Source organism: Polypterus senegalus, chromosome 17, assembly GCF_016835505.1.
Source record: "Polypterus senegalus isolate Bchr_013 chromosome 17, ASM1683550v1, whole genome shotgun sequence".
Taxonomy (NCBI): domain Eukaryota; kingdom Metazoa; phylum Chordata; class Cladistia; order Polypteriformes; family Polypteridae; genus Polypterus; species Polypterus senegalus.
The window spans coordinates 96,796,822-96,815,176 of NC_053170.1; the positions used below are offsets into that span (position 1 = coordinate 96,796,822).

An 18,355-nucleotide genomic window follows, 5' to 3' on the forward strand; every position below is an offset into this window, starting at 1 on the left:
AATATATATAGTAATGTAGGTATACCATTGAGGGTAGACCTGTTGAGCATTTTTTTAAATTACTCGCATTTGTGTTTTGGCGTGGCACGCCATTTTGAAGACTGCTGTTGATACCGTTGTGTTATTATTATCTAGTATATAGTGGCCAATGATCGTTTGTGACACTCGGCGTCCATGCGCGGACTGCCTCCTGTGGTGTACTCAGTGCTGCCACGATGTAGATTTGTAAACGTTTTTTATACATTCTAGTGGTATTGCTTGGCTGCACAGCAAGTACAGTTTCTGTCTTACAACAGTTGAACCCGAGTTCTGCTTTTGTGATATTCCGTATGTTTGTCTGTATGGACGTCACCCTCTCCTGGTCAGGTTAGCAAAACTTAAAAACCAAAATGACTGGGGAGGGGTGGGGGGCACGTTACCGTAAAGCACCCCACTGCAATGAACAAAAGCTGACCCCGGCCGTGACTCGTGAGCCCCACCACTGGACGGAGCTGGGGGTAGCGATGGCCGGCAGGCCCCAAAACAAGCCGCCCGATTGTCTGACATGAAAAACGAAGGTCCGCCAAAGAGGAATTTCTTCCGAGTGAGGGATGTGAGAATCGCACATGCCGAGAGTAAACACGATGGCCGTTGAATCGGCGGCTTTATGCTCGGGCCTGTCCGAGGACTGCGGAGAGTAAACAGCCGGCGGTGGCGGGGGCAGCTTTGGTACTCGAGCTCGCTGAGCAAACACGTTTTATGGTATTACGGGGAAGGGGCAGGCTGGGAAAGGCGCTATAAAGTTCACTGTCCAAATACATTTTTTAGACAATTAATGTGAAGGAATTGGAAAGTGTGAGCGTAATGCAAGTAGCACTAAAAAAGTGCAATCCGTGAAAGGCGCAGTAAACGTAGTGCGAGTGCATCGTGTAAACTTACTTACACGCAGTTTTAATGTAATGCAGGGGCATTGGAGAGCGTGAAAGGCGCTACATACATCACTAAGCAAACATCATATCGTGTAATGCCGGTAGCATTGGAACTATAAATGGTGACAAGTGTTATAAAGTTCATTAAACAACACATTTACAGTGTAGTGTTAGTGACATCGGAAAGTATAAACTGTAAAAGGCGCGATAAGCTTCACTAAAAAATTGTACAGCGTAATGCAGATGACATTTTAAAATGCAAGTTGAGAATGGCGCCATAAAATTCACAAAAAATGTATAGCATAATGCAGAAGGCATTTTAAAGTGCAAATTATGAATCCGGTCAGGTTGGGGAGCTTGCACTGGTACAGCGCGATGCCACACCCACCACATGACGAAACAGCAGAGGATCCCCTCAGGCAGACACGCGGTCCAGTCCCACCCTCCAGAAATTACCCTCAAATCTGCCACAGGCAGGTGTTATGTGGGCATCCTCTTGGCCTGGTCCAGTCACTCCGGCCCTCGGCAGTGAGCCAGATCGCCCTCAGAGAATCGTACCGCAGTGCGGTAACTGATGCTCCCTCACAACGCAGGTCATGTGCCTCATTCGGGAGTCTGTGAGCAACACAAAGTCAGACCAGTGGGACCCAAGGATTCTCGGAAGAGATACACACGATGGATTCCAGTCTCTGTCTCAGGTCACTGGATAACGTCATGACTCGCAAACGGGGAGCACCAGGACTCTAAAGACTTGGACCTTCGTCCTTTTGCATAAATATCAGGAGCACCACACACCCCTCTCCAGTGACCTCATGACCCAATGCTCTCCCACTCCGTCTACTGACTTCATAGGAAGAGTCGCCCGGAGACCTGAATGTCTCTGCCGAGGCAAGTAAACCTCTCGACGAGGTCGACACTCGCTCCGCAGACAGACACACTGCTGATGGCTGTGCCCAAGAGGTCATTAAAGGCCTGGATCTTTGGTTTTTATCAGGAGATTCGCAAGCCCAGACACTCTCGAGAGTCCCGATCAGAGCCTCCATTGACTTTATGAGGATCACTGCATTGTGCAGGTTCGCGAAAAATTGTATAGCGTAATGCAGATGGCATTTTAAAGTGCAGAGTGAAAGGCGCCACACAGTGCACTAAACAGACATTTTATCCCCTGTTATAGTGTGATGCAGGAGCACTAGAAAGTTTGAAACCTGCTATCCTGTGTACTCCACTTGTAATGCAAGTAGCACAAAAAATACAAACTGGGAAAGGTGCTCTACAGGAGTAGATTTGCAAAGCGTAAACTGTGAAAGGCGGTATGAGTGGCATGAGAAAGTGTAAGATGCTATATTGCAAAGTGAGCTAACACATTTAATATAATAATAATATTGTTTTCTATCAGTATGCTGCTTCTGGAGTATGTGAATTTCCCCTTGGGATTAATAAAGTATCTACAGGGGGGCAGGGGGACTGCAAAGTGTGAAAGGCGCTACATACTTCACTCCGCAAACATCTTCTATAGCAGTGCTTCTCAATTATTTTCTGTCATGCCCCAGGAAGAAGAAAACATCTCGCGCCCCCACGCGACTCTAAATAGTATGATTTGTCTATAAAATTGTTATAAGTACAAGAATAAAAAAGCATGTTCCCGAGGTCACTCTATTTGAGAAGCACTGTTCTATAGTAATGCAGGTAGCCGTTAAAAGTGCAATAAAACTCATCAAGCAACAGTGTAATGCTAGTGGCATCAGAAAGTGTGGACTGTGAAAGGCGCTATAAACTTCATTAAACAAACATTTTACAGTGTAATGCAGATGGCATTTTATACTTGACTAAGCAAACTCATTCTTGGTGTTCATGCAGGGGCAGTGCAATGTGTGAATGGTGTTACGGACCTCACTAAGCAAACATTTTACAGTGTAATGCAGATGGCATGTTAAAGGGTGTGTTTGTGTGTGTCCTGCAGTGAGTTGGCACCCTGCCCGGGATTGGTTCCTGCCTTGTGCCCGGTGTTGGCTGGGATTGGCTCCAGCAGACCCCCGTGACCCTGTGTTCGGATTCAGCGGGTTGGAAAATAGATGGATGGATGTTAAAGTGCAAACCGTGAAAGGTGCTATATACAATACTTGGCAAACACATTTTTAGTGTAATGCTGGGGTCAGTTGAAGGTGTGAATTAATATTTAACTGAGCAAACATTTTATAGTGTAATATCTGGGGCATTGGCATGACACCTCTGCTGGCAGCACTGGGTTCAATGGAGGTGCCAGTGCTGGGTGGGACAACACTCCATCTCTGGGGTCCCCACACGCCTACGTAGGGCTATTTGAGAGCCACAGAAACGGCCCTAACTGAAATAAAACTCGTGCAGATGCAGGGAGAACTTGCAGAATAAAATACAAAAAAGCAGTTTGCCTATTAATAAGGATCCACTTTTCACTGAAACGTGATAATTGGGCAAAAACTGTTGCAATCCTGAGTGCAAATTCGGCAAATCCCAAATCTGGAAAACACCGTAATCAATAAATACCTTTGCCCCCATTGATCATTTTTGATCCATTTCACAAGGGTAGAGAGCCGCAAGTCTGTCGCATCAGCAAGACACGCTCAAGGCTGCCACCCTCCCTGCCAGTTGGTTATTGGGACACCAGCACTGAGCGACTGCAAAGTTTTCCCCCATTGCCAGGTTGAATATCGGTTAACGACGACATTTAATCGTATCGCGCATTTTCATACTACAGTGTAACTCAAAGTGCTCGGCAAGATCACAGAGAAAGTTAACAAGAAAAACAATTAAGGTTAGGCAATAATATTAAAGAAGAAATAACAACAAAACAAGGTAAGGTCAGAGTGGAAAATCTGGGATGGACTGCCAGCCTGCCTAGTTTGGTACTTGCTTTGTACTCGACACCTCACCAGGCTAAGCCCATTTAGGGGTGATGACCCAAAAAAACCTGAACATGTTGGAGATGGGAGTGGCACGTAATAAATACAATATGACTATCATTATTATTGTTATTAGCTGTGCAGTGGAGTATCAGCCCTGTTGTGCCTTTGCTTCAACATTGGGCTCCAGCTCCCTTGAGCCTGTTTTGTAATAAGCGGGTTTGAGAGTGACATTATAATTATTATTATTATTATTATAATTATTATTATTATTATTACTACTACCAGTTCACAATGGACTGGCATCTCATCCCAGGCTTGTTCCTTCCTTATGCAAACTACTGCCAGCCCGTCCGTTTTTGGTTCCTGCCCTGTGGCCATTGCTACCTTGTTAGGCTCCAGATCTTGCGGTCCTGCCTTGGAATAAGTGAGTTTGAGAATGACTGCTGGTATTATTATTATTATTATTATTATTATTATTATTATTGGTATTACAGCCTGTTAACACTTTTATTAGCGGGTCTCTGCCTTGCACCCATTGCTGCCTGGATAGCCTCCAGCCCCAGTGACCCTGTCTTGGATTTAACGGGTTAAAGAACGACTGATCTTATTAACCACTCGCAATATTATCAGTCCTGCAAATGACTGGCAGTCCATCCAGGGCTGATTCTTGCCTTGCAGCCATCACTGCATGGAAAGGCTACAATCCCTGAATCATTCCTTGGAATAAATGGGCTTGAAAATGACTGACATTATTATTATTATTAATATTATTATTATTACCTATTCACAGTTTTATAAGCCCTGAAATGGAAGGGTTGTTCCTGCCTTGTGCCCAGTACTGTGAGGATTGGCTCCGGTTTCCATGATCCTGCCTTGAATTAAACATGTTGAAGAATGGCATTATTATTATTAATATTATTATTATTATTATCTATTCCTGTACTTATTAGCCCTGCAGTGGTCTGGCAGCCTGGCTGGTTTTTGCATTGCAGCCATTGCTGCCTGGATAGGCTCCAGCCCCTGCGATCCTGACTTGAATTAAACCGGTTTAAGAATTACTGAAACTATTATTATTATTATTATTATTATTTATTATTATCACCACTAACCATTCACGATATTATTTGCTTTGTCATGCTTTGACAGGCCATCCAGGGCGTTTTCCTGTCTGGATGGGCTCCTATCACTGTGACTCTGCCTTGGGAGAAGTGGGTTTGAGAATGAAGGTTGCTGCTGTTATTTGCTGTTCAGAATTGTGTTTCTCTTGCCTGTCCAGGGCTTGTTCCTGCCTTGCACCCAAGGACACCTGGATAGGCTCCAGCCCTGATGATCCTGCCTTGGGCTAAGTTGGTTGAGGAATGACTGGCATTACTATTATTTGTTGTTCACAGTTTTATTTTCCTGTAATGGGCTGGCACCTTGTCCAGGACTGGTTCCTGCCTTGCACCTTCTGCTGCCTGGATAGGCCCCCGCAGCCTTGTTTCTGCCTTGGATTAATTGAAAGTTATGATGATGATATGAAGAGACAGTAGTAATAAAGGTGTGAAAAGCTGTAGTCATACGAGCGTAAAACAAATCATTTGTGCTTATTTGTAGTTTGTCGCCACCCCTGATTTGTCTGTTTGTGTTGCCATCAGGAGCGCAAGCCCCCGACTGACGTTTTTCTCCGCATATTCTGCCCTTCAGGAGGATTCATTTATGAAGTGGTTTAGTTTTTATCCTGAAATGTCTAATTTCATTAAAATGTATTCCCCTGATTAGCTATCATTCATGTGGAGCACAATATCAGTGGTGGCGGACTGGCTCGCGCTGCTTCCTGAATCCCCGGGTACAGCTGTCGGCCTGCTGCTGCCAGCTCTGTAAACGTTCTCCACATATCTGTGACACTTTATTAAATCAGGTTCATAAAATGCAGGTATCGACCTGTTAGGCTGACCCAGTAGGGGTGACTGCGTTTATGAGGGTGCCCTGTGACAAGGTGCTGTTGGTTTCTGTCTTGGTCTTCGTGTGGCTGGGATGGGTGCCACCTTCCAAATAAAAGACGCTTGTTCAGAAAATGAATGGACAGGTGGACTTTGCCTCCGTTCCTCATCCTAAAGACCCACTTGTTGTTATGTGGGCCCATTGGGAGTGAATTAGCGTTTTGTGTAAGTGTGACTGTACCCTACAAAGAACTGGCATCCCACCTTCCCTGATCCTTGTGCTGCTGGGGTAGGTGCCACCTTCCTACAGTCTGATGTTTGTTCAGAAAATAGATGGGCCAGTGGATTTTGCTTTTATCCACAAGACCTGCCAGTTATGTAGAGTTGGTTCACAGTGCAGTACCCTGCAGTGAATGGGCATCCCATCCAGTATTCATTTCCAATGCTGGTATAGGAACCTGGAAATGGAAGAAGCTGGTTCAGAGAATGGAGGGATAGGCAGCTTTCAGTTACCTCGCTCACTCCAAAGATGTGCCAGGATGAAAATGTGTGCTTCCAGGAGGAACGGGTGGATGCTGGTTACCTCCCATCTTTTGCCCTGGTATAACCGAGAGTGTGTGAGACTGTGCCCAGAAATGGACGGGCATCTGATTATAGAATCTGTTCCTGCCTGCTTTTAACAGCCTCATCATTGGAAAATGTTCAGAAGTGCCAGCATGAAGTGGACTGGCATCCCACCCAGATTGTGTTTCTGCCTTGATTTTGTTGCTGCTAAGGTAGCCACCGAGCTTCCTATAGCCTGGTGGTAGAATAAGTGGGGTGGTGGGGGGTCCCCGTTTCCTTCTGTACTTTGCCCTGGTATGACGGTATGTGCATGTCTGTTAGTGTGCCAGGTGTGGACTGGTACCCTGCTTAGCTTTCGAGAAATTTGGGTTTGAAAAATAGGTAACTGAAAAATGATTAGTTTTCACATAGCGCTTTGGGTTTGCGTCATGACTATTAACTTTAGATTAATAATAATAGTAATAATGCATTCTGTTCATATAGTGCCTTTAACGAGCTCAAAGTGCTTGACTAAACTGACTAAAGCAGTGCCCAGATTTTCACCCAAAATTGGAAATCATTTGAAAACGAGTTCTGCACAACCCAACTTTGTTTTTCCTGTGTCCACCCACATGGGCTTTCCTTCAGTCAAATGGAGACTCGAAACTGGCCTGGTGTGACCGCCAGTCCAGAGGTGGTGCGCACCTTCTGTCCTGTGATGGACTGGCCACTAATCCGGAGCTGGTGCCCACTTTGTATCCTGTGATGACGGTCTGGCTGCCAGTCCTGAGGTGGGGCCCTGCCTTCTGTCCTGTAATGAACTGGCCCCCGCTTCACCAGTAGTGCACAACTTGTGTTCTGTGACAGACTGGCCACCAGTCCAGAACTGGTGTTCCAGATGCATTCCAAATACTTTCTGCATCTTTGCAACAGCAGAACTGGTGAGCCTTTGCAGAAAACGGATGGAGAAGACGCAACAATAGCAGCCATTTGTAAGTAATGCCCATTAAGTCGGCCCCTAAGTCTTATTGAGGTATCTGGTGGGGTTGGCTGAAGACATAAGATTTGGTAAAACTGGGATATCAAAGTTTAAAATTTTGCAGTCACACAAGTCTGGGATCGACGATGATGGCAGCGCCACATTTTCGTAACCTCTGGGCACGCTGGCATTGGGTGCTTGTAGCAGTTTCTTTAACCTCCCCCACCTGGTCATCGATTTCTTTGTTCTGTTCAGCGGGGCCACAAAGTCAACACAGCAGGGCGGCCCCTTTGGAGGAAAAAAAAAAAAAAGCGATTGCCCGCGGCAGTGCTTGCCATGAGTGTGAAGGAGCGGCACAATTCCGGCATGTCCAAGTCCAGAGAAGTGGAGTGAAAATGGGTGGCCCCCCCTTTTAAAGAAGTGACCTGTACACACCTTGGGATGCTCACTTCACCTGCATGCCCAAAAACTCTGGCAGCTTTTACCCCATGTCTTATGCCAGACCTCCTTGAGCGGTGTGCCAACTACAGCAAGACAGAATGGCCCTGCGTTTCACAATGCACTTCGTCCAGCGTGACTGGATTAGTCCAACAGGCTTCACCTTGTATGGAAAAATCTCGATTTAGCATAAATTACAAATCCTCTTATGTTTGGCAACCCAAACCCCCCCCAGCTTCCCGATTACCTGAGAACCCTTTCACAAAGAATTAAAAATTCACCAACCTGGCAGAGCCCGTCTCCAAACGCATGTGCTTCAAAGTTCAGAGAATGCGCTGCACGGCGGCTCGCAAAGCAAGGAAAAACTCCTTCCGAGGGTGGCGAGTAAACAAGGATCCACCTGCCCACCAAGAAAACTGGGCTGAAAAGTCTCCAAAAGTGGCACCACTTGAGGCACGCAAGTCCCGCTCTTCCAGGCAGCGGCGGCACAGCAGCAACTCTGTCGCTCAAATATTGACTTTCACTTGGGCTTCGGCTCCTTAGAACTGAGAGAGGGAGAGGCAGCGAGAGGGAGAGAGCCGCCTGCTATGTGATCCCGCCCCAGTCCTGTCGGAGAAAGCACTTTTATTTCCAGCACGCAGGTAGCTGAGGCTGCGCGAGGTGACTCAGTTCCGTGAGGACGCGGGCAGCCTCTGCATTCCTTTGAGGCCGCCACACCTGCACAGGCTTGACCGAGTCGCCCCCGCCCATGTGACTGACGGCACAAAACGTAGCCGCGGGCCCCGCACACTCAGCGTAACACACCCAGGCAATTAGGAAAGACGGAGAGACTTGGAGCAGAATTGGGATCGACAGGAAGGCCGTGCAGGTAAAGGAGATGGAAGAGACTCCCCAAAGACCCCCCTCCCCCAAACCACTGAAGACGCGAGTGCCTTTGAAGTTTCAGTCTTGTATCCAGTAACCGCTGCCTTAGATGAAGGTGAGGCCCACTATTGCCCAGACAGTGCCTGCTTATGCTTATCTACTGTACAGCTGGGGTTTACGCAGAATACAAGGACCAATACCTGCTAGTGGCACGCCGTGGGCAGCAGCCGGCCAGTAAAGTGCCAGACCCTCAAGAAATGAACCCCTTGGTCACGTAGCTCACCGGCATGAGGCTCAGTTCATGGAGGGCCGCAGCCGCAGGCTTTCTTTTCAGTTATCTTCTCCATTATTAATCACTTTAATGTGGGGAGTGATGTCCCTGCCATGTCCTACAACTGTGGACTGGCCAGTGTGGTGTGCTCTTCAGGAGCGGACCACCGAGTCAACAAGCTGATTAAAAAGACCAGCACTGTTATTGGGTGCCCCAGTGGACCTGCTGGAGGTTGCAGTGGAAGACGGAATGAAGGGCCATCATGAACGATATGCACTTCCTCTCTCCGCGTCGGGGAAACGCCACTGGAATACGCCATTATAGTGCCTCACGGGGACTGCTTGCTTGTCTTTAGTCGTGGCTGAAGGGTTTTCCTTTTTTTTTTGCAATTCTTGTTTGTGTTTGAGGGAGGATGCTACTGGCTGTTATGTTTATTTAGCCTCTCTAAAAGCTAAACTTCCCCCCCCTCTGTATCAGATTATATAGTGCCTTTCATTCCTTATCTACCCATTATATAGCACCTTTCATATCTGTGTATCTAATGCTAATGGAACATACGGTGCTGCCTTGCATTCAACTGCCTTCCATTTTAACTAGCAGCTAAATAATAAAGGCTTTCAAACCGAGCCAGCAGGCTAACTCGGATCCCGTTTGCACTCCTGTCTTTCATACGAGATCTGTCTCAATGAAATGTGTGAGAAGCAAAATGGGTGGCATTGCTGCCTTACAACAAGGAGACTGGAGTTCAGGTCTTGGGTGCTGCCTGCATGATGAGGGCTCATTCTGGTGCTCACTGTACCAGATGCTTTTAGTATGTGTTTGACAGACACCTTGACCTGAGGATGGCATGGCGGTACAGTCGTTCGTGCTGCTGTCTTACAGAGCCAGCATCCTCACGGTTGACTGTGTGAGGTTTGCGTGTTCTTCCTGTGCCTGTGTGGATTTCCTCCCACAGTCCAAACTCGTGCAAGACGGGTGGACTGAAGATGCTAAATTGGCCCTGTGTGTGTACGTACACACGCACAAACGCACAAATTTACCCAGTGATGGGCAGGTGCCCTGTCCACAGAATGGAAATAGCATGGATGGGGAAATGAGTGAAGGCCTGAGAAATATGAATATGCAAATAATTTAAATAGTGGTCTCAGAAAAATGAAAATAAGTAGAATTAAACAGTGGGTCTCATTAGCAGCTAAATATATAATCTAGTCAAACATGAGAGTTGTGTAATGTCTTTAATGGGCTCTGGTAAGATAAGGGTATGGAGGAAGGATTTGAGTGATGTCGAGTATCTAACGTGTATCCCACCTCTGTCTTTAGAACGGAAGAGGACACTCGTGCAGGCCACTTCTGGGAGCACCAGCACTTCCACTTGGCTTGTTCTATAAGGAAGTCTGTGTTTATTTTCGGACCACCTTCAAAAGAAAGAGGATGATCACCAAAGAGAGAACTGAGAAGACCACACTAAAGAGAGCAGGCAAGAATATGAATCCGTGTTTTGTGTCCAGTATTTACTATTTTTCCTTTAAGTTAAATGGGGCCTCACGAGGAACCTCCAACCCTTTATCTGCCTTCTCATGTCTTGTATTACTATATTACGTGTGTGTGTGTATGTATACAGTGGTGTGAAAAACTATTTGCCCCCTTCCTGATTTCTTATTCTTTTGCATGTTTGTCACACAAAATGTTTCTGATCATCAAGCACATTTAACCATTAGTCAAATATAACACAAGTAAACACAAAATGCAATTTTTAAATGATGGTTTTTATTATTTAGGGAGAAAAAAATCCAAACATGGCCCTGTGTGAAAAGTAATTGCCCCTTGTTCAAAAATCACCTAACTGTGGTGTATCACACCTGAGTTCAATTTCCGTAGCCACCCCCAGGCCTGATTACTGCCACACCTGTTTCAATCAAGAAATCACTTAAATAGGAGCTGCCTGACACATAGAAGTAGACCAAAAGCACCTCAAAAGCTAGACATCATGCCAAGATCCAAAGAAATTCAGGAACAAATGAGAACAGAAGTAATTGAGATCTATCAGTCTGGTAAAGGTTATAAAGCCATTTCTAAAGCTTTGGGACTCCAGCGAACCACAGTGAGAGCCATTATCCACAAATGGCAAAAACATGGAACAGTGGTGAACCTTCCCAGGAGTGCCCGGCCGACCAAAATGACCCCAAGAGCGCAGAGATGACTCATCTGAGAGGTCACAAAGACCCCAGGACAACGTCTAAAGAACTGCAGGCCTCACTTGCCTCAATTAAGGTCAGTGTTCACGACTCCACCATAAGAAAGAGACTGGGCAAAACGGCCTGCATGGCAGATTTCCAAGACGCAAACCACTGTTAAGCAAAAGAACATTAGGGCTCGTCTCAATTTTGCTAAGAAACATCTCAATGATTGCCAAGACTTTTGGGAAAATACCTTGTGGACTGATGAGACAAAAGTTGAACTTTTGGAAGGCAAATGTCCCGTTACATCTGGCGTAAAAGGAACACAGCATTTCAGAAAAAGAACATCATACCAACAGTAAAATATGGTGGTGGCAGTGTGATGGTCTGGGGTTGTTTTGCTGCTTCAGGACCTGGAAGGCTTGCTGTGATAGATGGAACCATGAATTCTCCTGTCTACCAAAAATCCTGAAGGAGAATGTCCGGCCATCTGTTCGTCAACTCAAGCTGAAGCGATCTTGGGTGCTGCAACAGGACAATGACCCAAAACACACCAGCAAATCCACCTCTGAATGGCTGAAGAAAAACAAAATGAAGACTTTGGAGTGGCCTAGTCAAAGTCCTGACCTGAATCCAATTGAGATGCTATGGCATGACCTTAAAAAGGCGGTTCATGCTAGAAAACCCTCAAATAAAGCTGAATTACAACAATTCTGCAAAGATGAGTGGGCCAAAATTCCTCCAGAGCGCTGTAAAAGACTCATTGCAAGTTATCGCAAACGCTTGATTGCAGTTATTGCTGCTAAGGGTGGCCCAACCAGTTATTGGGTTCAGGGGGCAATTACTTTTTCACACAGGGCCATGTAGGTTTGGATTTTTTTCTCCCTAAATAATAAAACCATCATTTAAAACTGCATTTTGTGTTTACTTGTGTTATATTTGACTAATGGTTAAATGTGTTTGATGATCAGAAACATTTTGTGTGACAAACATGCAAAAGAATAAGAAATCAGGAAGGGGGCAAATAGTTTTTCACACCACTGTACATATACATAGACACACACACATTTACTGTTCATTTATATAAACATATACCTTTATTCACACACTCATTTGTGTGCATATATACATAATGTAAGGTAAGGTTAGGAGCATGGCTGATTACAGCACATTGACGCACCCACCACACATGCAGTACATTTAAATGTATATGATTGTTTAAGAGCCATTTTCCTGGTTCACTTTGGTTGGCCAGTTTCCCCTTTAAAGTAAACATTTCAGCTTGATCCCCTTCCTGACACCAGCCTCCTTTACAATGCACAAGAGGAACAGCGACATTATTCTTTACCTCTGGTCACAGGAATAAAATATTTATAGTGACCACTGGGGAGGCATCTCGCTGCCCCACATCCCAGACACAAATGCACAGGTACCAGTACCAGGTCCAAATACACTTCTCGCCAAAATACCTCCCAGACAGGCTTGTTCATACGACAGTAATAATAATAATAATCTTTTTTTTTTTTTTTTCCTTCATCCTCCTTCACGCTCAACTCTGACACAGTGGGTGAGGCAGATGGTGCGTTAGATACCCAGTAAGCACTTCTTGGTCAGGTGGAGTCTGTCCCAGCAGCTCCCTCTTGCAGCTCAATAAGGCTACCCTCCAGAACTACATCTCCCATGCATCCCTGTGGGTGTCTGTACAGGAGCTGTACCAGAGGGATGCCTAGAGAGGCAGTCCTCCTCTGTCCTTTCACAGTACCAGCCTCCCGACTAAGCAATCACTTCAGCCGGGATGCCTATCCATCCAAAAGTTTCCTTCCATTATGATATAGGGTACGAGCCTGGTAAGGGAACACCCTACATCCTGACGGAGATGCCCATCTATTCCTGCCTTCCATTCAAATATCAAAAAATCCCATACGTGTGTGTTTTGTTAAAAATTACACAACTTAGCACTTCCTTTTTACTTGCGTTCAAATTACTTCTCTTAAGATGCAGTGCACTTGTCCCTGTAGTTCTTCAGTTTGTGGACACGTTACCTGTACTCCTCTTGTGTTACCATGTCTAAAGCCCCCTAATTTTTTTTTTTTTTGGATTTCTAACACAATAGCCAATTGTCTTCCCCTCAGTCTCAATTTTAATTTTGAGAGCCAAAAAAAAGTTACTTGAAGCGAGACGTGGTGAATACGGGAGGTGTGCAGCAACAGTCGCCTTGGTTTTGGTCCAGACATCTTTGACGGATCGCTTCCAGTAGTGCTGACCTGTTCCAGCCTTGTGTGCTGTCCTGTCAAATGCGGCTTTGCTTGTGCCACTGCTAAGAACATTTTTTTCCGGCAGCCACCTTAGTAGTTCAGTGTAATGCTGCTGATTAACGGTCTTCTAACAGGAAAACTCTTTACTAACCAATTATATTAATGTCAAAAAAAAAAACATGATTATAGCGAAATTGATGTCCGATATGACCCAATGCGCTTTTTTTGGTTTGTAGAAATAAAATTGTCAAAATCGTGCACATGACTGTAGAATAAACGTCAGAAATACGCACTCGATCAACCCGGCCCAGTGCCAGTTGTCACACCGATTAACAAGACCGTTGACATGTGATACCTAGTGGCATAGTCGATAACTGCACCGCACTCCCATGCTATTGGCCACTTTTAATCACATATATTTGTGTTTTGTTACTTTTGTACCACAGACCTTGCAATGTTCCACTCTTGAGTCCTCACTATGTAGTAATTCCAAGTGTGTTTGTGTATGTGTGTATTCGTACTGTGATGCAGCCAAAGCTTGCCGCCTTGGGTAAATGGGTTGGTAAGACGAATGGCTGGATATTATAACGTATATACATATGTACAGCTACTCTAGGGTCATATTTTACTCCCAGTTTTTGGCTTCTTCTTTACAAACTCTTTATTATATGAGAGTGTTGACATTTTTTTGATAAACGCACATCATGGAAACACATGGAGCAACCAGTAGCCCACCCAGTGCAGCTGATCTCCATACGAGTGGCGGAGCCCAAACTGGCGTGGCGCGTATCGACGGTGTCTCGGCTTTGTGATTCACATTGCTCTTTATTCTGCCTGCCAAAAATCCAATGACTGAGCGAGCCTCCAGAGAGCCCGCTGCTGTGTCGCTCCATTCCGCTTCTCCAACAGTCCTGTCCCGCTCCCGGCCCTCCCAGCTACTCCCGCTCTCCGCTTTTCCTGCTGCCCCACCCTGGAACACCACAGCTGGAAGTCAACACGAGGAGATGAGGAATCGATAAATACAAGCTGAAGGAGTCTCAAACCACAGTCCTGATTGTGTTAACTCTTTGCATGTTTTATCCTTGGTTGGTGCGGAGTCTCCGATTTCATTAGTATAACATCCCCTGCTTAATCCAGTTCCCGGCTACAGGGTGCCAGTCTGTGCACCACTTTCCTACACTGGGCTAATTTTAAGTATCCAAGTTGACATGGGCCCTATCCCATGAGCTTTGGGCACAAGGCAAGTTTCTGGCCAGCAGTCAGACTGACCACACCACCTTAAAACAAACAGTGACAAAACAAACAGTGACAAAATTCACCATGGCCCACTGTGACCAAGCAGTGCGTTGGGTGCACTGACTTGATCCATCTATATATTGGACCTGTTTAATGCAATTTTATGGCAGCATCCGACACAAGACAAGAACCGACCCCTCAGAGGGTATAACCATCCATCCATTATCCAACCCGCTATATCCTAACTACAGGGTCACGGGGGGTCTGCTAGAGCCAATCCCAGCCAACACAGGGTGCAAGGCAGGAAACAAACCCCGGGCATTGCTCCAGCCCACCGCAGGGCACACACACATACGGGATAATTTAGGATCGCCAATGCACCTAACCTGCATGTCTTTGGACTGTGGGAGGAAACCCGCGCAGACACGGGAAGAACATGCAAACTCCACGCAGGGAAGACCCGGAAAGTGAACCCGAGTCTTCTAACTGCGAGGCGGCAGCACTGCCCTCCACCGCAATCGACCAAAAACAAACTCCTCTGGGATGTGGGAGGAAACGCTACATAGGGAGAGCGTGCAAACTCTGCGCAAGAAGTGAACGCAGGTCTTTATAGCTGTGAGGCATCGGGGATAACCGGTGTCAGTCCTTCCAATACACAAGTTACGTCGGGCCCTATGCTGATAATTTCATGATGATGTCTTGGGTGTCACTTATTACTCAACTAAGCCTCTTGCAGACGTGATGACATTTTCAAACAACATAACCGAGATCGACTCCCTCCCACCTGAATCCAAATTGTGATTGGTCACATCAAACGATGGAGATTTGTTTCACCTTCATCCATATGGACGTCAAAACACAGAAAAAGACCGCATGGCATCCAAACAACAGTATGAGAGGGAGAAAAGAAAAGAAGATGCAGGTAAATGTGTGCGAGAGACAGAGGAGTAGACTTGGCATTCTGCACAACACTGGTGGTAATTGGCCCTTAACAGACCCATTGGTCCCTTATGTGGCTGGACCGGCCAGTTCCTCTGCCAAAGCTGAAACAGTTGTATTGCTACATGAAAGTATAAAGATAAAGTGAATAAAAGATGGTGGAGAGTGCAGAATTTAGTAATAAATATATGCGTATATGGATTATTCATGCTGATTTGGACCCATTTTGTTTTCTTCTCTCATGCTGTCTTTATACTGCCAGGCAGAGACTCCGCCTGTATCGGTGCAGTCCTGTCAGTCAGTGCCATAGAGAGAGGGCATCGGGCACTGTCGGTACTGAGCCCAAAATACAAGCATCAGCCAGTGTCTGCACAGAGTCCAGTAAAGAGCGAGTACATCAGCTAGTAAAGAGTCCAGTACTATTCAAAAAGTATCTTCCAGTGCCATAGAGCGCAGTTGATCAGTGTAAAGTAGCTTTATTGGTAAGTGTTACAAGTATGGACCTGTTTTTACCAAAATAGAATCAGTTGTATTAAAAGTATAAAGAGAGAGCAATAAAAAGATAGTGAGGAGTGCAGAAGGTTAAAATAATAAAAATACAATAAATAAAGTGTGCATATAGATAGATACTTTATTAATCCCAAGGGGAAATTCACATACTCCAGCAGAAGCATACTGATAGAAAACAATATTAAAATATATATGAACTATTGATGCTACTTTGGACCCATTTTCTTCTCTGAATCTCTCTAATGTATCGAGAGAGCATCAACCAGTATCAGTACAGAGACCTTCGGGACAGCCCGCTGTAAAAAGAGAGTCGAGTGCCTGCACAGTGCCCATTGCCAGAGAGAGAGAGAGAGCGAAAGAGAACATCCACCAGTACCAGCACACCATGCCTTAAAGAAGGCGCCAGCCAGTACCAGTAGAGACCCCAGTACTACAGGAAAGGCGGCAGTCGTTGACATAGAGGGAGATTATTGGCCAGTGCCAGCACACCGCCCAGTATTACAAAGAACATCAGCCAGTGCCAGCAGAGATCAGTAATATAAAGAAGGCACCAGCCAGTGCCATAGCCTGAGCATCAGCCAGTATCGACAGAGAGCACAGAACTACAGAAAGGGTGCCAGCACAGAGTCCAGTACTATTCCTCCATTTGATTTATGCTTCATAGCATTTAATTGTTGATATTTTTAAAAAGAAATTTGTGTGGGTGTATAGTTCTAAATGCCATTAATGTTTAATGGAATGTGTTTTTATGTCGATGCTTGCCTTGAAACTCCTAAAGTTTGTTTTAATCCCTGGTGCTCCTTTACAATCAAACAGTGTATTTGATTCTGATCAGATAAAGATGCAGAAAAGATGCACCGTAGGGGTAGGCTGGTGTTGGAGCCCCCACCAGATTTTGCTTAGTTATGTTATTGAATATCAGATGAAGCTGTTAATTGTAACAGAGCTGCCATGTGATGGCAGTCCTGTGCTCAGCTTGTCTGGTCACACTCATCATCACTCCCACCACTCCAGTTAATTGGAGGGCTTGTGCAGTAAAGGAAGCCTCTGTTAAAAGATTTGTAAAAATGTGGTGTTGGGTTGTTTTTTTTTTCCTGAAAGAAAAAAGAAAAAGAAATCCCACTGTTTCAGTAATGACTGGCCAGTCTTTAGTGTGCAGCCATGTGCCACGGCCCACCCGGCCCCCTCTCTTAGGCGTCAGGCTGGCAGATCAGGGATGTGCTGATGCAGGGCGAGGCGGTGAAATGAGTGACAGGAAACTAAAGGCAGGAAAGGGGGTGGGGGGGGGCTGACACTCTGCCAAGTGTGAATACAGCATGGGCTGCCCTCGGTACCCAGAGGATGCAACCATCCTAATCTGAAAATAAAACACACAAACAAATAGAAGCCGTAGCCATTCGAGACCGGCCGATAAAAGTGTGGAAAGTCAGAACGACAACAATTAGGTGGGTGAGGTCGAGCTCTGCGCTCAAGCCTCCCTACTGAAGACTGAATAAGGGGGTCTGTTTTGGTGAAATGAAAAGTGGAGGGGAGGGTGGGTAGAGTTTGTCACAAACCCGCATAATCCAATTTATGAAGGCTGGATCAAACCCAGGCAGGGATGCCCATGTGCCCCTTTTCAGGAGAGTCGGGTGCCACTCTAGCGTTTTCTACACTGTAGAGCCTCTGCTTTGCCATCCTGGGGGCTTAAAAACCTTGCTGCTGCTTGCAAAAAAACTAGCACTGTCGGGGAAGTGGAGGATTAGTGTGCATTTCAGACTTTAGGACCTGCTGCTTCAACCTGAGCAACCTTTGAGATTTTTGAGGGGGAGGGGAGGGGTGGGGGGTCAAAATTCCAGCCGTTAACCTTTTTTTTTTTTTTTTTTCCTTCTGCTTGCCAGTTCAGTTATTCTCACATGTTACATATTTTAAAGTTTACTGCAGATGTGCTGAAACATCTGCCTAACAAATGGAGCCGCCTTGTTAACTGATGGCTACTTAAATTTAGAACAGCATCGGGCGTTGGTCCGCCCATCTTCTAACACCATATCTTCTGTTGCAGGGAGCTATGACCATCCTGGAGCCAGAAGGGACACCAGTCCACTAGAGGGTATGCGCACACGATGCTGGGTTTCATCAGTGGTCATTTTAAGAGACGTCTACTAACACAGAGAGACACACCCTGGCTGACGGTCTGGCTCAAGGGGTGTGTGTGTGTGTTTTTTTTGTTGTTCTTTTCTTTATAAGAACTCTAAAGGAGGTGTTATACAAAACGTACCTGACTAATATCTGTGCCTTTGCACTCGGTACAAACTCGGAGCAAAGAAAGTGCTGTAATGCTGTACATTTTGTTGCTTTTCCATCCTCTTGCTTAGGAGCTCCCTTTTTTTTTTTTTTCCTCGCTGTGCAGGCCACCTGCTTTCAACTTAGTTTTTTTTTTATGTCAAACATT

General features: G+C 45.7%; 1 protein-coding gene across 8 annotated transcripts in view; it reads right to left on the bottom strand.

Annotated features, from left to right (window-relative positions):
* Positions 1–18,355, bottom strand: part of itgb4 (integrin, beta 4) — a 102,658-nt gene that overhangs the window by 81,462 nt on the left and 2,841 nt on the right. Inside the window, exon 1 of one of the 8 annotated variants that reach the window (XM_039740500.1) lies at positions 7,958–8,266. The exons of the other annotated variants lie outside the window; for them this stretch is intronic. Coding sequence (XP_039596434.1) covers positions 7,958–7,983 — 26 coding nt within the window. The 5' untranslated portion in view covers positions 7,984–8,266. Of the gene's footprint in view, positions 1–7,957; positions 8,267–18,355 lie in introns of those variants that run through there. 8 annotated transcript variants of the gene reach the window in all.